Source organism: Pleurodeles waltl, chromosome 2_2 (assembly GCF_031143425.1).
Source record: "Pleurodeles waltl isolate 20211129_DDA chromosome 2_2, aPleWal1.hap1.20221129, whole genome shotgun sequence".
NCBI classification, from domain to species: Eukaryota; Metazoa; Chordata; class Amphibia; order Caudata; family Salamandridae; genus Pleurodeles; species Pleurodeles waltl.
In genome coordinates this window covers 148,980,810-149,000,320 of record NC_090439.1, presented here as the reverse complement: position 1 = coordinate 149,000,320, position 19,511 = coordinate 148,980,810, and the positions used below count along the sequence as shown (strand labels likewise).

Here is a 19,511-nt window from a genome sequence, read left to right as displayed (position 1 = left end):
CTGCACTCTTAAACCCTCTGTGCTGAAAGCAGTTTATGCCAAGACTGATTCAGTGAAAGGTCGGTCACCACCTACTTAATCTTTGATTGACCTGCGAGCTCGTAAATATGAATTATGGGTGGGGACTACGGCTACGAGCCAGTACACAGTTGCTCTTATACCTTTGTCTCTAGGTTAAGAACATGGGCGTTAATAATTTTTAAATGCGTAATCTACATACCTCCTGTCAGCCAGTAGCGCAATGCAAATTTAACACACAGTCATCTGAGATTGGGTGTGTGTTTCGCTGTCCCCACCCACGTCATCATCTTGTTTATAAAAGTAGCCTCTAGGCGCTGCGAGTGACCGACGGAGATTTCTGTCACTGGTACCTGGTGCGCTGAAGAGAGCACAATGGAAAGTCCACAACACCAACACAGAAATGACTCCAAGACCTGGGACGAGCTGCTCTCTTTCAGATACTTCCAGGGGCTGCCAACGACACGAGGCTATGGTTATGGAGGCAAAATTAAAGACATTCGAGAGAAGGAGTTCAGCAGGATCCGAGGTAACCAAACAGACATTTGACTTGTCAAAGCGTTTTGAAAATGTGTAATTCCAGGAGAGCTTAGCTCAAAAGAATGATTCATGTGTTGCATTTACTTTTTCTGGTCTCATTTTAGTTGTTGTTCCGACGGCTTAAAAAAAAAAAAAAACTCGAAATGCAAATGCAAAAAGTGTTTGCGGCCCAGTAGCATTTTGTCGTTGCTACTCCTACCACTTGTAAAGACGTTTTGTTCAGGTATCATTAAGGCGTTCATTGTTAGAGCATCAACATTTCTTAAAAGAAAGACAGCCGAAGCATTTTGAGATACAAACATTAATATTTGAGTTGTGCTTAATTTGTTTTTGCTTAATTTCGTGAAATTTCAGAAATACTTTTTGGAATTGCACGTAGTGACGCAAAATTCACATCCATCATTTAGAGGTGTATTTTTCTCTGAAATTTGTCCTATTTACTGTTCGCGCCATGGCATTTTTCTTGCTAATAAATATAGCACGAAAAACACAATTATCGCAAACAACAGCTGCTCGCATTCTGGCTGCTCATTTTGTTTCTGCCCATCTGTATTATAATTTTGTTGCGAATGGCGGCGTAATTACCGACATGACGTAATGACATAATATAATTTTTAAATTTTTTTTACCTGGACCTAATAGCTATTTTGTGTTATGTTATTTAAGTTGTTCGAACCAATGTGCTAATTACCAAGGTGTAATTTTTTTTTTTTTAATGAAGTGACAATTTGGAGAAAATGAGGACCCTTTGTAAAGAAAGTACAAAATGTCTGATCTAAATGGGATGCGTGTATGTAACTTTTCAAATATATCTAGAAATCAAGAGCGGTCCTTCCAAAATGAGAGAGCATCCCTAGGATTTTTTTGCGCGTTCTCTTGCTTTAGAGCCCAATTTAACCTCTTTCAAAAGTGACTGTTATCAATATCTTCCTTCAAAGTATTGATGATTTGGGACATATGGTAGTAAAACTTTCACTTTATTTTGAAGCGTATCCTCAAGGTTCTCACACGTGACTTTTGGTGCACTTTGGACGGCGAATATTTTCTTTGTGTCTACAAAACAATTGCTGATTCCTCTTATTTTGTGGTCAGATATGGTGGTGTGTGGACTACTGTTTTTTTTAGAAGACACAGTTTTTAGTTTTTTACATCAAGATGGATTCCAGCTTTGGCTGACGACATATATCAACCACCAAAGTACAGTTTCCACCACATCATTGGTCATAATAACATCTCTCAAATGTAAACAAAATTTCCCCTACTTTCAGTACATTATATGACTATACACCATCTTCATAACAAGCTTTCTCAGCAAAACTTCTTCTATGCTACCCTGTAGAGTAAATGTGGTATGCCATTGTTAAATGCACATATCGTTCTTCAACGCCACTTTTATTAAACTAACCACTTAAATTTAATTCAGCTATCCTAATTCTGGTGGAGCCCTCCCAAAAATAAACACACACACACCCACACACAACACACACATATATGTATTGTCTTGAAATACAAATGCTATAGGGATGTTATAATTAGGCTCAAATTTTAAATGTACAAAACCACACAAATTCACGTGTTATGGTTAGTTATTTCAAGTAACTATAACTCATTCCCTAAAGTAACTATAACTCGCACCCCCGCCATGCACAGTTTCCTCATCAATAATTGTGCTGCAAATGTTGCAGTGATCTTATCAATGATGTTATAAAAGATGCCATGAGTGGTGTAATATCTGGGGTAATTAGCAGTACATGGCAAGGGTGCGGCATCACTGTTTAAAGGCTGCAGGATGTATGATCTTCAGCACCTTCAGACCCTGGTTATTTAAAGTGAATAGTCGCTCTTTAGACAAGTTTATCATAGAGTCTGCACTGTGCTTATAGATACTTTTTAATACTCTGTGGTGTATTTTTCATGAGAGTTTTGCTGTCTGCAAACAGTGTAATACAAAGTAAACTCTCCTCATAGAGTAAACACTGTTAACAGTACCCACTTTTCTGCTCATACCCACTACATTTCTCAATGTACTTTCAGTGACTGTCCGTGGTTTGATATATGTAAAGTCTGCCCACAGTAGGGTATTAGCTATGTAACAGGGCTTTGGAATCTGCTGGAACTTGATTGTTCCTGAATATTTGAATACAGGTTGAGCACCATGAGCAGGATAAGTTACACTTTCATCTGTGGTTTATAGTCAACATGAACTTGGCTACACATGAGGTATATGGTAAAGGGTCAATGTTGCCAATATCACAAACTTGCTTTACCTATGTAAGCTGTATATATGATAGCTGTAAAGATGCTTCATGTTATTCTGATCTATTTTGCACTTACTTTGATAGCTGTAATGGTTCACCCATTATACAGGAATGTGTACAAAAAAGCTTGGAAGTTGTCTTCAGTGATGTCATGATTGATATCATCAATGATGTGATTTGAGATGTAACCGGTGATGTCATATGTGAGGTCATAAGCAGTGCATGGTGGTGGCGCAAGATATAGTTAGCTCTGCTTACTTTAACTGGGGAATTTCTGTGATTTCTTTTTAAAGTTCAAACCGTTAATGTTGTCACTGACAAATTCATCTAATTATAACATTACTTTAACCTTTGTTTCTTTTCCTTGAATTTCCAGGACTTTTTTTAATGTGAAGCAATATATAATTACCATACCTTAATCCAACCCTCTGCTGCACACGACCTTTGGCCATGTGCAATGGGCAGTTGGCTGCAGGGCTTGGCATGTGGCCAGACCCTGCGACCAACCCCTGCATGGCAGTGTGGCCCAGAGCCTATTATGGCCCTGGGGAACCCATCACCCCAGAGCCTTATTTATTTTAAATGAGAGGGGTCCATGTGGTCCCCTCCCCTATCCTTGTTAGGCCCTGGGGACCCCAACCCCCCAGAGCGACTCATTTCAATAAATGGGAGGGGGCCTACGCAGGCCCCTCTTTGAGCCTTGATACGACCTGAGGTCCCCATCCCCCAAGGCCACCCATTTCAATAAAGGGGAGGGGCCGTGTCCCCTCCCCTTCCCCAGCCTTGTAAGGTCCTGGGGATCCCATCCCCCAGGGCCATTCCTAAAAACTAAGGAGTAGATGTCTGTGAGTTTCCCTTCCCTGAGCCTTAAAAAAGCTCTGGGGACCCCACCCCAAGAGCCCTGTACGTTTCTTAGGGTGGGTGCCCGCCCACCATATACTTTTTTGTGGCCACAGGATAGCCGCAATGCCCCGGTGCCCCCAGCCAGCTTCCCACATGCAGCGGGAGCTGCGTTTGCACCCCGGCCCACGGGAGAGGCTACTACTACTACTCCTGCAGGCATTTTGATCTTATATGGGCAGAGAAACAGATCAAAAGTCCACTCCCAGCTGCTGGGAGCATTTTCAAACTCCTGCCTGCTAGGAACATACTTGGAGTTTGCTCCTCCTTGGTGGCTAATTAAAAAATGCTCCTGCCAAGCGAGAGCCAACATTTTCCTCCATGGGTGGTGAAAATGCTTTTTTCCAGGAGTGTGCTCCCCAAGATATAACTATTGAGCCAGTCATGGGGGATAGGATCCCTAGGGCCATTAATCACTCGGGGAGGTTTTTTTTATGTGACCCCAAGAGCTAATTGTGAGTATCTTGTAATCATAGTGTTTTAACTTAAACTGTCAATTGCTATTGCCTGTAAAAGATAGCTTAAAACAGAAATAGTGACTGAGCAGCACAGAAACAGCAGAGGTGGTTAGGCAGACCCCTTACCTAGGAGAAGGAAAAACACCATTGCCACCACAATGGGTTCAGGAAGAAGACAGAACCACATCAAAGCCAGAAGAATTCCAGGTCCCTGAAGCCCCGGAAAGTGGCTCACAGCATAGGCAGGCTCACAACACAGCAGGGTAGCTACATCAAAAAGCCTCAACATCAGTAGAAGATATTTCTGTGGAGAGATGCACAGTAGCCAGAACCCATTCAACAACCAAACACACAAGGATGCCAAACAGCTATAGTTAATGGATAGACACAGAAAGACGCTTGGAGAGGGAGAAGAGGACAAGAAATCCAGCCAGCAAGTGTTACAGTATAATCTAAAATATTCAAAGAATCCTTCATACTAAACTAGCAGCAGAACACCCAGAGGAACACAGGGCCCTATGTGTTAGACCTGACAGCCTTAGGGTGGCCTTGTCCTAACTTTTTGCCAGCCTCCCTCCACTTTTCTGACATAGGGGGTCATTCCGACCCTGGCGGTAAAACCCGCCAGGGCCGTGAACGACGGAAAGCACCGCCAACAGGCTGGCGGTGCTTTCCTGCCCATTCTGACCGCGGCGGTAAAGCCGCGGTCAGAAAAGGGGATCCGGCGGTTTCCCGCCAGATTTCCCCTGTCTGGGCTGAATCTCCATGGCGGCGCTGCAAGCAGCGCCGCCATGGAGATTCCGACCCCCTTCCCGCCACCCTGTTTCTGGTGGTTTTTACCGCCAGGAACAGGATGGCGGGAACGGGTGTCGTGGGGCCCCTGGGGGCCCCTGCACTGCCCATGCCACTGGCATGGGCAGTGCAGGGGCTCCCTCACAGGGCCCCAGCATGATTTTCACTGTCTGCATAGCAGACAGTGAAAATCGCAACGGGTGCAACTGCACCCGTCGCACCCCTGCAACACCGCCAGCTCCATTCGGAGCCGGCTTCTGTGTTGCAGGGCCTTTCCTGCTGGGCCGGCGGTCGCTCCCTTGGCGGGCGCCCGCCAGCCCAGCGGGAAAGTCTGAACGGTCCCCGCGGTCTTATGACCGCGGAGTAAGTTTGGCGGGCGGCGACCGCCGCCCGCCAAACTCAGAATGACCCCCATAGTTTTTACTGGTTTTAGGACTCTGTGTACTCTACCACTGCTGACCAGGGCTCTTTACCCTAAACATGGTAATATTGGCTCATCTCATTTGGCTTATTTGATTTACTTGTAAGTCCTATGTAAAGTGGTGTACCATATACTGACGGCCTGTAAATTAAATGCTAATTGTGGGCCTGCAGCACTAAGTGTGCCGCTCATATACATAGCCTTTCAAACCTGTCTCAGGCCTGCCACTGCAAGGTCTGTGTGTGCAGTTTACTGCCACTTCAACTTGCCATTTAAAACTCCTTGCCAAGCTTTAAACTCCCCTTTTATTTTATATAAGTCACCCTAAGGTAAACCCCAGGTAGCTAATTGGGCAGGGTGCTATGTATTTAAAAGGTGGGACATGTATGTTTACGTTTTGCATGTCCTGGTAGTGAAAAACTCCCAAAGTCATTTCTAACTACTGTGAGGCCTACTCCTCTCATAGGATAGCATTGGAAATTCCTTAATACACTTTTAAGCTGTAATTGCTGATTTGAAAGGAGCATCTGTATTGTGTTTCCTTTCAGTGGAATAGTAATGATAAATCCTCTTTACTGATAAAATCAGATTTACCACTACTATTTCAGAAATGCCAGATCTAGAAAGTGGGCATTTCTCTGCTCTTACCACTCTGTGTGCCTTGCAACTTGTCTTCAATACACGTCTGGGGTGGATGACAGCTACACTTTGTGCATTCTCCCAAGACAGCCACAGACATAGGAAGGGTGGGTGTGACAGAGTACTCATCTACATTCATCTGCATTTTGATTGCATTGCTTTTCCTGGGCAGGAGGTGGAGGTGACAAACATGATTAGGCAGTGCCTGTCCCCACACAAATGGCAGATTATCCCTTACTGATAGTCTGGAGCCAGGACTGAGGAAGAAAAGATGCTTGTGCACTTCAAACACCCTTCTTTGATGTTTCTCCCACTTAAAAGGCACAATTGGGTATATGTACTGGGTCTCTGGCCCCACCAAATCAAACACTTCTGGGCCTACAGCTGGAATCTGTCAGAAGAACGGCTGTGCTGCAACAAGGACTGTTACTCTCCTGGACTGCTGACCTGGAAGGACTGCTTTATTACTGTGTAGCCCTGCTTCCTGTTGCCCTCTGACCCTGCGAATGGAGGGTTGGACTCTGCCTTGCACCACAAGTGATCTCCGAGGGCTTGTTGGCTTTCTCCCTGTTGCTTAAGACTCAGGGATATCAAAGTCTCTACTCCTGCTTCTGGTTCACTTGAAGTGGACCCAGATACTTGCTTCATGGAAATCAACACATCTCCTGTCTGGTTGTAACAAAACTGGCGCATCGACCCAGTTAAAGGAGTAGAATCGGCACATTGCTCTTGGAACCAATGCCTTGCCTTGTGCACCTAATGCATTGGAACCGCTCTTTGCCGTCGCAGCAGTCTACAGAGATGGACACATCCCTCAACTGAGTGGAGAAACCCGGCGCATCCCACTTAGGGACCAACGTATCTCAGCTCCAGCACTTGTTTTCAGAACTGATGCATCACCATCACAGTGGCATAACGAAATTTGAGGGGGTCCTCCTAGAGACCCAATATCTAACACCGTGCAAATTCCAAATGAAAGTGAAAACCAAAGATGATCATCCTGAAGGGTGTAGGACATAGCGGGCATGCATGTGGAAGAGAAGTGTATGCAAAGCTGTCAACAGTACACATCGTATGCATGCATGTGGAAAACAAGTGTATGCAAAGCCGTCAACAGTACACATAGTATGCAAAGGACAAGTTGAGCAGGCCCAACTTTTATTTGGGCAAAGAGTACGGTGTGCCCCGTGGAGGAGTTGAGAATAAATATTTTTTCTTCTAAGTATTTAGAGAGATATGCAAGTGGTGCGTGGCCTGAGGAGGTGGTCCATTGTCCTTGTAGAGTAAGGACGACTAGAAAGAGTGTGAGGATGCAATGCACCTTTTTACTTAGTGATAGTTTATAGATTGTGTGGCATTGTGTTTTGTTGTTTTATATTTCTCAAGGTGCTTGCCTTTTATCAGTTAGAAGACATTAGGCTGTTGAACAGCTGCATTATAGGCACCTGATATGTTAAAGAGGTAAATAAGTGGAATAATTTAATTTGGAAGGTGGGCCGTTTTATGCACTGGAATATTTTGAACATGACATATTTCGCATGAAACTGTTGTTAAGTGAGTCATTTTTATAATCCACATACTGCCAATCAGGATTGCAGAAATTAAACAGTAATAGGTCACTTATACCACTGCTTAGTTACACCAATGGAGCTAATGCGTGCACAACAGGCAGATTACCAGTGAAGCCCACCCCGCTTGTAGAATGAGATTGTGCAAAATTTAAGAGCCAAAATTCCGTGTTCGCACATTTAATTGTAACAGCCGCGTGTTTAAGAGGAGGGCAATGGGCACCAGCACGTTTTTATTTAGAAATTAAACACAGATTTTCTCAAACACAATGTAAATGTGAACGAGCCACGTGACATCCGTCAGGTAGATTAGGGCATGTTGTAATACACAGGATGGGTTGTGCAGGAACTTTGATGTCCCGCCCTGTCATTTGTATCAGGTAATTGTCTTTGGATATTTTCTTTTCATAACTGGAAGAAGCAGCCAGGGTGAAACTGTGGGCGATGGGTATCGTCTCAGGTGTACGTAGTCTGCCCCTTAATTATCTTTTATAAAACTCAAAATTCGCAGAGTATGCATGGTATTAAAAAGTGTGGGTGAAAATATTGCAAAATGTTGCCTTTGCAGAAGAAAATGGTAGCAGAATCTACTTATGGAGATACATTATTTTACTACAAGTTTTGGCTTAGAACCTTTCTTGCCAAACATTTTTTGCTGTATAGTCTGGCAGCAGTCGATTTGTGAATTTCAGATAATTTTCACAGGAATAAATGTAATAGCACACACTCTTACACAACATGAGTGTTTTTCATTTTGTTGTTTTATTTTCGCCTCTTTTCTCGTCTTTTACATCCTTTGTTAGTCACACTTTGACTTGAGATCTGAAGGAAAAATAAAACACCATGGGGCATATTTATACTCCGTTTGCGCCAAATTTGCATCGGTTTTTTTCGACGCAAATTCGGCGCAAAACTAACGCCATATTTATACTTTGGCGTTAGACGCGTCTAGCGCCAAAGTATGATGAATGAGCGTCATTTTTTTGCGTGAACGCCTTCCTTGCGTTAATGAGATGCAAGGTAGGCGTTCCCGTCTAAAAAAATGACTGCGACGCAAATGCGTCGTATTTATACTCCCGGGCAAAAATCACGCCCGGGAGTGGGCGGGGCAAAAAACCCCGCATTTGCGCCTCTTTTTAATGCCTGGGTCAGGGCAGGCGTTAAGGGACCTGTGGGCTCAGAATGAGCCCAGAGGTGCCCTCCCCTGCCCCCAGGGACCCATCCCAGGGACATTCAGGTAAGTTCAGGTAAGTATAATTTTTTATTTTTTTTTATATTTTTTTTTGGCATAGGGGGGCCTGATTTGTGCCCCCCTACATGCCACAATGCCCAATGACCATGCCCAGGGGACAGAAGTCCCCTGGGCATGGCCATTGGGCAAGGGGGCATGACTCCTGTCTTTACTAAGACAGGAGTCATGTAAATGGTGTCTGGGCGTCGTAAAAAATGGCGCAAATCGGGTGGAGGCGATTTATTTGCCTCAACCTGACTTGCCCCATTTTAAGACGCCCTAACGCCATTATTCCCTACGCCGGCGCTGCCTTGTGTACGTGGTTTTTTTCCACGCACACCAGGCAGCGCCGGTCTGCTAGCGCCGGCTAACACCATTCAATAAATACGGCGCCCGCATGGTGCTTCAGAATGGTGTTAGCCGGCGCTAAACTTTTTGACGCTAAACTGCGTTAGCGCAGTTTAGCGTCAAAAAGTATAAATACGGTCCCATATCTTTGAAACAATAGAGATACACAAACATTGTTTCTTGTTTCTTTGCAACAAAGCATATTCAATATTTAGAAAATACAATGTATAATCAGTTAGATATCAAAATTGTAAACTGATACTTTGGGCATGAAGTTATACAATGACACTGATTTTGGCAATACTTCAGACTATATCATCCAGTCATGTAAAATCTGATGTAAACTCCTGTTTCAAAAGTACTCTTTGGGCCCACCGCTGGCTACTTCCAGATACTGAATTAAACCATCCCTGCTTGAGTATTATTTAGCCAGTTTCCACCAGTTTTGATAATGGGATAAGGATTCGAGCCTCAGAAGGACGTTTTAAGACATAGGCAAAGTGGAAATTTGTCCAGAACCACAACCCTCTAAGGGGCCCCGTAGAAATAATACCATCTCTCTAATTCTCTTCTGTATGTGTTTGTATCTTAACTATTAACTATAATAATTCAATATGATTACAAAACATCAGTATTGAATTAGCAAAAAACTAGGCAATAATACACAAATTGTTCCAAGCGGTGACCCCAATATATTTTTTACATGTGGTCCCTCAAAATCCTTAAAACCGAGCCCCAGGGAATTTTGCAACCATTAAGGCTACTACTGCCCTATATACAAAGTCGGTGTAACTCCTTCTTGTTTCACAAGCTTGGCCCAAAGGCATTAGAGCGCTTTACTTGAGGATCAGATTACATTATACATTTTCTTAATTTTTAGGCATGAGGAGGTTAAGTGATGTGCCTAGATGATGGGATCTTGAATTGTGGCCAGGACTCAAACCTGATTCCCCAACTCCAAAGTTGGCAGCTCTGACCATTAGGACACACTTTCTCCCAAGCTTGTAACAGGCAGGTAATGGTAGCTCTCCCCCACAGTTGGAAGACTCCACATTTGTCTCTAAATTTGAAACAATGTAATAAATGTCTTCAATTTCCTGTTTTCACAAAGGGTATCAGTCGCAAGCGTAGATGGAGTCTGACCCAACAATTTTAAGTGTATGGCTGCTATGAGGATTTGGGTGTACTATATGATAAGGCTGTGGGGCCTTATTGTGCAGTACACTTACACATACCATCTTGGGTCAAGTCAGGCTTGTTTACTTAACCTTAAGCATAACCTTGGGTAGCTGTGGCTGTGAGAAGTAAGGAACTATGGGCCCGCGCCGCCCGCCAGTTTTCCCCCGACAAAATACCGCTCCACGGTCGCAAGACCGCTGAGGGTATTTTGAGATTTGCCCTGGGCTGGCGGGCGGCCGCCAAAAGACCGCCCGCCAGCCCAGGGCAAATCTACCTTCCCACGAGGACGCCGGCTCAGAATTGAGCCAGCGTAGTGGGAAGGTGCGACGGGTGCTGTTGCACCCGTCGCGTATTTCAGTGTCTGCTTTGCAGACGCTGAAATACTACGTGGGGCCCTCTTACGGGGGCCCCTGCAGTGCCCATGCCATTGGCATGGGCACTGCAGGGGCCCCCAGAGGCCCCACAGCACCCCCTACCGCCATACTGTTCCTGGCGGGAGACCCGCCAGGAACAGGATGGCGGTAGGGGGTGTCAGAATCCCCATGGCGGCGGAGCGCGCTCCGCCGCCATGGAGGATTCCGTAGGGCAGCGGAAAACCGGCGGGAGACCGCCGGTTTTCCCTTTCTGGCCGCGGCTGAACCGCCGCGGTCAGAATGCCCTTAGGAGCACCGCCAGCCTGTTGGCGGTGCTCCCGTGGTCGGTGACCCTGGCGGTCACCGACCGCCAGGGTCAGAATGACCCCCTATGTGTAAATCATTTAACAGCACCAAACACCAGAATAAGAAAGTCACAAAACAAGTAAGAGACACAACACCAATTTATAAAAAATAGAGTATATTTTTATGGATTTTTGGAGACCTTGATCATCAAAATCCACAAGAGGGTTGCAGGAGATATGACATTTTAAAGCATTTAGTAACTTCAAACAAGTATTAGGCAAAACATAATTTGTAAACTTTTCAAAAATCTGAAAAATAGTTTTTTTGCAACCTCCCACCGAATTTGGGTGACCAAATATGACAGGGCATAGCTCTAGGAGGCTAGTAAAGATAATTTGGACAGTTACCTGCCCACCAGAGCCTTTTCCAGTCCAGTTCCAACCTTTAGGAGACGTCCGCCGTAGGCGACAATGGAGTGGTCCTGATGCTGGGAATGAAGGATGGAAAGATGCTCCTGAAGCTGTGCGGTTGACGTGTGTATATTTCAGGGTGAGCCCTCGGTCCACAGGTGAGGTGGGGTGACTTTGGTCACTGAACGTAGGATCCCACAAAGTCCTCTTTGTGATGGTATAATGGCAGCTGCAGCAGACCGTCTGTTATTGCTACACAGCAGTCATGCTGCAAATCTTTGGTGTGGGCTGGTGTCCCTCCTCACCGACGAATGCAATAACATATAACAGCCATGGTTTCAGCAACTTTTGGCTATCTTCAATTAATATCTTGAAATGTCCGGTGTCCAGTAGTGGCAACACTTCTGTGTAAGCTCCTGACTTCGCTATTTTGGCTCTTCTAGCTTTGATGTCCCTCGTGCTGTTCCAGGGGGTTAACCAACTGACTGTTGGAGTCATTGCTTTGACCTGGGGCTGGGAATCAAGTTTCCCCAAGCCAGAACCATGGACACAACCTGTACTTTACTAGCCCAAGCTTCAACAGGTTCAGTCCGTCCAATGGAGCAGACTATCTTTGTGTGCTTTGAACACCAGCAAGATGGTTCTTGTTAGAAATGGGGTCTTTGGTTGACAGTAAGGTTACCCCCTGTTCAAGCAAGGACCCTCACTCTAGTCAGGGTAAAAGAGAATCACCCTCAGCTAACCCCTGCTTACCCCCTTGGTAGCTTGGCAGAGCAGTAGGCTCAACTTCAGAGTGCTAGGTGTAAAGTATTTGTACCAACACACACAGTAACTTAATGAAAACAATACAAAATGACACAACACCAGTTTAGAAAAATAGGAAATATTTATCTAAACAAAACAAGACCAAAACGACAAAAATCCGACATACACAAGTCAAGTTATGAATTTTTAAATATTAAACTAAAAAATAGCGCTTAGAAACACAAAATGCTTTGATGAGGTGTTAACATGGCGTCGTGACGGAGTCGTTCCCAACAAGCCGACACCAGCGGCGCCGGACACGGAGTCTCGTAGACCCCCAAGTACAGTACCTTTGGTGAAGAGTGAAAACAAGTCGAGGCGACGAAGTCGGGGATTGCGGCGTCAGTGTGAAACGTTGAATCCGCGCACTTTGAGCGGCGTCGGTCACGACGTGGTGCAGAGACTTCCACGGAGTCACGGACTTCAGCGGGGCTGCACCGACGTCGGGCCTGTGAAGATCGTCACGTTCCAGCGAAGGTCACGGAGTCGGGTGCAGGCGGCGTCACCGGATTCAGCAGCGGCGTTGGTCCGAAGTCACCCGAAGTCGATTTCCTTGGATTTCCACCAGCTTTCCTTTCAAGGGCCCAGGGACTGGATAGGGCACCACTTGTCAGAGTAGGAGTCTCTCCAGAAACTCCAGGTGCTGTCAGAGAGAAGTCTTTGCTGTCCCTGAGACTTCAAACAACAGGAGGCAAGCTCTAAATCAAGACCTTGGAGATTTCTTCACAAGATGGAATGCACACAAAGTCCAGTCTTTGCCCTCTTACTCTGGCAGAAGCAGCAACTGCAGGATAGCTCCACAAAGCACAGTCACAGGCAGGGCAGCACTTCTCCTCAGCTCTTCAGCTCTTCTCCAGGCAGCGGTTCCTCTTGTTTCCAGAAGTGTTCTAAAGTCTGTGGTTTTGGGTGCCCCTTCTTGTACCCAATTTCTCCTTTGAAGTAGGCCTACTTCAAAGTAAAGTCTCTTTTGAATGTGAAATCCTGCCTTTCCCAGGCCAGGACCCAGACACTCACCAGCGGGTCAGTGATGGCATTGTGTGAGGACAGGCACAGCCCTTTCAGGTTAAGTGACTACTCCTCCCCTCCCTCCTAGCACAGATGGCTCATCAGGAAATGCAGACTACACCCCAGCTCCTTTTGTGTAACTGTCTAGTGTGAGGTACAACCAGCTCAACTGTCAAACTGACCCAGACAGGGAATCCACAAACAGGCAGAGTCACAGAAATGGTATAAGCAAGAAAATGCTCACTTTCTAAAAGTGGCATTTTCAAACGAAGAATCTTAAAATCAACTTTACTAAAAGATGTATTTTTTAATTGTGAGCTCAGAGACCCCAAACTCCACATGTCCATCCGCTCCCAAAGGGAATCTACTCTTTAATCAGATTTAAAGGTAGCCCCCATGTTAACCTATGAGAGGGACAGGCCTTGCAACAGTGAAAAACGAATTTAGCAATATTTTACTGTCAGGACATATAAAACACATACTATATGTCCTACCTTAAAGATACACTTCACCCTGCCCTTGGGGCTACCTAGGGCCTACCTTAGGGGTGCCTTACATGTAAGAAAAGGGAAGGTTTAGTCCTGGCAAGTGGGTACACTTGCCAAGTCGAATTTACAGTTAAAACTGCACACACAGACATTGCAATGGCAGGTCTGAGACATGATTACAGAGCTACTTATGTGGGTGGCACAACCAGTGCTGCAGGCTCACTAGTAGCATTTGATTTACAGGCCCTGGCACCTCTACTGCACTTTACTAGGGACTCACCAGTAAACCAAATACGCCAATCATGGATAAACCAATTACATACAATTTACACAGAAAGCATATGCACTTTAACACTGGTTAGCAGTGGTAAAGTGCTCAGAGTTCAAAAGCCAACATCAGCTGGTCAGAAAAAATAGGCTGCAGGAGGCAAAAAGACTGGGGATGACCCTGCAAAAAGGGCCATTTCCAAAAGTTCTCAATTGGTCCGTTATCCAAATCTACAGTGTTTTGAAGTCTAGGGAGACAGGGGTGCTGTATTTATTTCCAGGAAAGTGCCCCACGGGGACCATGCGGTCACTAGCCAATGGACTAGTAGGTCCTGTGTCTGGTGTGGCATCTGGTTATCTCAGAGCGAAGTATTCAAGCCCCTTCCAAGATTCCCTTCCTTGGTCATCAGAAGGTTAATAGCCCTACCTAAGGGCTATACGCCCATGGAAAAACTGTCTCTGGCACTGGGTTTCTCTCTTTGTCCCTGCCTCCAACTTGGCTATAGGAACAAAAGACAGTCTGCTCATGAGTGTTTTCACCAATTACTCTTCAAAGGCAGCTTCCCCTTTGAAACTCGCCTTTTGTTCTAACACCCTGAGTGGCCATCCTGGGGGAGGAGGTCACACCTCACGCTGCAGCAATTGCCTCTGTTCCTGAGTCTGGGAGTCATTCACACATCTCCCCAGGTGGGCAGAAAGCTGTCTGTATGCCAGGCCCTTTGTGAGGCCACAGAACTAGGTGGGCACAGAGTGGTAACTTTCTAAAAGTTGATTAACTTTTAAAGTGACATATATGTCGACTTGACCATCAAGTTACATTTAATCCCATAATTAATCAGATACTTTTCAATACTCAGTAAGGTAGTCCCATTCCGAGGTTAGCCAGGCTGGGATGCCAGTCGGTAACTCTGTGTTAGCCAATGGGGCTACTAACTCCTCAGTAAATCAATACCTTTTAGGGTTTCGCTTAGACATATATGAAACTATATGCCTTGTTTAATAATATACAGGTTCTTGCCATAAGGTGCACTAGGCCTTCCTTAGAGGAGACTGTGGCAATGGCAGAGTCGAACTGACAACGTGATACTGCCTTTCCAGTCTGCATTGGCAGGCCAGGAGTCATGTTTTGACTTTGTCCCACATAGGGTGGTGCAACCAGTGCTGCAGCCTTGTGTAGACACTCTGGGACATATTTATACTTGTTTTGGCCCGAATTTGCGTAATTTGTTTTTACGCACGTTTGGTGAAAAACTAACTCCATATTTTTACTTTGACGCTAGACCTGCCTAGCACCAAAGTTATGGAGTTAAAGTCATATTTTGGATGTGGACACCTACTTTGGGGCATATTTATACTCCGTCTGCGCCGAATTTTGACGCACATTCAGCGCAAACCTTGCCCCATATTTAAACTTTGGCGCCCGAGCCCGCGGATGTCAAAATTCCACTGTGTGCATAATTTTTTGGATGCGGCAACCCGCCTTGCGTTAATCATATGCAAGGTAGGCGTTCCCATCCAAAAAATGACTTAAACAGCCGTGCGTCGTATTTATGCTTTTGGGCAAAAATGACGCATGGCTGGGAGGTGGAGCCGGAAAATGACGCACAGCCCGATTTGCGCCAAAATTTAACCCCTGGGTCAGGGCAGGCGTTAAAATGGGGCAAACACACCTGTATTTAATCGGAACACACAGAAGCAACAGCAGAGCAGCAGAGCAGCAAAAGGGAGACATGGAGGTGCTTCTCATCCAGCGTGCACGCAGACGCAGAGTTCAGCAGCAACAACAGCAGCTAACACAACACCAGCAGGGACCCCAAAGGCAGCGCAGAAGGCAGGAAAGAATATTCCGCACCAGAACAACCCTTTATGGCCCTAGGGAACATGACATCATCCAGAGATACAGGTTGAACTGGCAGGCCATTCAGCAGCTGCTGCGAAACATTGAGCCACAGTTGGCACCCACCTTGCTGACACCCCGCACCATCCCAACAGAAACCAAGCTGCTTGCCGTACTTCACATGCTGGCAAGTGGCTCTTTTCAAACAACTTGTGCCCTGGTTGCCGGAATATCACAGCCATCATTCTCTGCCTTTTTGCCCAAAGTACTGGATGCCATCATTGGACTCACACCTCACCACATCTGCTTCCCTAACACACTGCAGAAGCAGCAGGAAACAAAACAGGGGTTCTACCTCATTAGTGGCTTCCCTCACCTCCTTGGGGCAACCGACTGCACACGTGTACGCCTTGTGCCACCTGCTGCAACTGAACACCTCTACCGCAACAGGAAGCACACACATTCCATCGATGTGCAGGCCGTTGTCGATCACCAAGGATTGATCACCAACATTGTGGCAAAATATCCTGGGTGTATACATGACTCATTCATCTTCCGTCACAGCACCATCAATCAACACTTCCAGAATGGACAGTATGGCAATGGACTATTTGTTGGTAAGTACAAAAACCTACTTATATACACACTGCACAGCAACACTCTAGGACACACAACACATACACCACAACAGCAACATGTTGACAGGAACACACTGAGGTTGTGACATCGCAAGCCATGTTTCATAGGTCACCATTGAACCTGTCACACATCTCAAATTAGTGTACAGCCTAATGTTAAGACGTCAATGATCACAACGTTTGGAGTGTGTTGCCTAAATGTCACCTTGCAAATTGTAAGCGACTCAATTATGTTGACATTAATCCATTGCATAAGTCTAAAGGTATGTGATGTCCAGGGTACATTGATGTGAACGTGTTAACAACACTGTCAATTTTAACCTGTGTATGGACCTATCATCTCACCCCCAGTGAAGACACAGGGACATCTGTATCACAAGTCACAATGCTAGGGAGGGCACACTGTATTGCAAATGGCAAAACATACTGCTGACAACCGGTCAGCAGCCAAACACTCATTCAGCCAAGGAAACAACACACTGCAGATGGTACATCCTACAAGCCTAGGATGCAACACAATAACACAAAAGAGTCACAGACAACACAAGACAAGTACTGCCATGCAAGCTGATATAAATGGGGCAAGCTACATCAACATGATCCCATTCATTTTCTCTTTCAGCTGATCAGGGGTATGGGATCCAGCCATGGATTATGACACCTATTGGCAACTACTGCAGCAGAGCGTGCCTACAATGACGCACATAGGAGGACACGCAGCATAGTTGAGAGGACCTTCAGCATCCTCAAGTCAAGGTTCAGGTACCTCGACATCACTGGTGGTAGCCTCCTATATTCCCCTGAAATGGTCTGTAAGATCATTCTAACAGGTGCCATCCTGCACAACATTTGCATAAGAAGGAACATTCCCTTCCTGGAACCAGAGCCATACATGCCTGAAGAGGAGGAAGAGGAGGATGTTGGCCTGCAACATGAGGGGGAACAACAAAACACGGCCGCTGGATTGCGTAGGCGCAAACATATCATGAACAATTTCTTTTTCAAATATAATCCACATCACCACTTTATGAACTATTGTAAATAAACACCAATAATAATCACCATATCATGGTCTGGCTAATAATTTGTGCTCACCTTTATCTCTAACTATCAGAATAAGAGTTTTGCCTCATGGAGCATTGCTGATATACCGATCATGACACAGAAAATCCCAGAGCAATTGTGATGCATATCATACAACGGTCACAGACACACACGCTGTAAATGAAATAGATCTTGTACATTTCACCTTTGAAGGGCAATAGCAGAGGACCACACCTATTTCACACATACATGTTGGAAACATGGTTCATCGCAGCATATGGCACACAACTAAGACGCCATCACTCAATAAGGGGAAAACAAGCCTCATACATGAGGCAGTTGATGTGCTTTTGCATCAGTAACAGGAATGTATGACCAGACCCTTGACAGCAGTAAGTCCAATTGCATCCAATCTTTGCAAGAACTATCTGTGACTAGAGTTCCATATAAGCAGAACATAGACAGCACAAGTGCCACACATATGACAAGCATTGCACACATGACATTCCATGTACATGTCAGCCCATTTCCTAACTCCTGACACACCCATACACCTGGTCACAACCCACCTGTCTGAAGATGTCCCTGGAATAGTAATATGTGTACCCCGATATTCCCTCCGCTACACACACAGACCAACAAAAGTAATCCAGTGTGCTACACCCTCTCCTATGGTATACCATTGTCATAGCACATCTGACTGCATGGATGTCAGGTCAATTAATACACTGGCTTGTAGTTTCTAAGCCCTGTTATCACCTGAAGATTGCTTCCAGTGTGAAAGGTACTGTTGGCCATTTGAATGCAAATCTCACCTACAGGACTTGTGAGAAACTGATGCAGCCCACACCTGTGATCGCCTCCATGCACACCACCCATTTCAACATGCACCGCCCCTGCTGATGCCTGGAACAGCATAGAAGTTGCCATTTTGTCAAATACACTGTTATGCATTGCTAGTAATGAAGCCGTGTAACACAGCCCTTGGGTTCAGGTGTCACCTTCAAAAACACAGGACATACACAGTTTTACATGTCAGCTGTCTAGTTCTTCCTCCGACCAGTCTTAGTCAGACCACTGATTATGTGACTTGTGAAATTGCTGGATCCTCATTGACCCTGCATCCTGTCAGTCTGACTGGCACCTGTCTGTGCGTCACCCTAAAGATTCCCTGTGGCTACATATGTACTACACTTGCTTTACCAAACCTCTCATTCCTCAAAGGGTTTTTTGTCATGTGCTTTATCAATGCATACCCAAATACATTGTATAGCATCATCTGCCTTTTAATTGTACCATATTTGTTAAATTGTTTTTGAATACCAAAATCATGGCCCATCCCTTGTCTGGGTCTCATTTATGCATGAACGACAAAGTGTGACAGTGTCCCAGGGCCATATGCAGGGATTGGCTACGGTGCCTCCAGCAGAACCAGCAACCTCTGATAATGTCCATGAAAAGTCCACAGATGTTAGGACCCTGACAGTTCACACGCTGAATTACATTGCTCACAACATATTGATGGGCCGTGTTTTGTGAATAGCTGCAAAAATAATCAGCACAGAGGCTATGATGTTCCCAGATGCAGTGGGAATTTCAGAGGCCAACCTGTATACAAATGTTGTAATGACACCTGCCGGAACATGACACCTGGGACATGATCTCACTCAGCACACCAAGGTTGCTCTGTTGACAGTCTCATTACACGTCTTCAGTGACAGGGTGGGACCATCCCCATGTAGGTTCTCATGTCCTCATTGACTTTACTCACATTGATCTCCGAAGGATACTCAGTAGATACAGGAATAGCTGCCACTGACTCATGATGAGACCTGGACGTAACTGTGACAACATACACCCCTAAAAAAATACAGGATCAACATTGGACCACACACATGAACAAGACACCTCTGTGCAATTGATCACTGGAAATATGTGGACACGTGCTGCCTCGTATGCTGGTCCACCACAGCCACTGGAGAGTTGTGGCTCAGTTATATGACCTCA

The 19,511-nt window shown here is 45.4% G+C and overlaps 1 protein-coding gene across 1 annotated transcript in view; it reads left to right on the top strand.

Moving 5' to 3' along the window:
- Nucleotides 1-357: 357 nt before the first annotated feature.
- Nucleotides 358-19,511, top strand: part of LOC138280770 (molybdenum cofactor sulfurase-like) — a 566,269-nt gene continuing 547,115 nt past the window's right edge. The window contains exon 1 of the mRNA XM_069219519.1: nt 358-547. Within this exon, the coding sequence (XP_069075620.1) occupies nt 394-547 (154 nt within the window). The 5' untranslated portion in view covers nt 358-393. The remainder of the gene's footprint in view (nt 548-19,511) is intronic.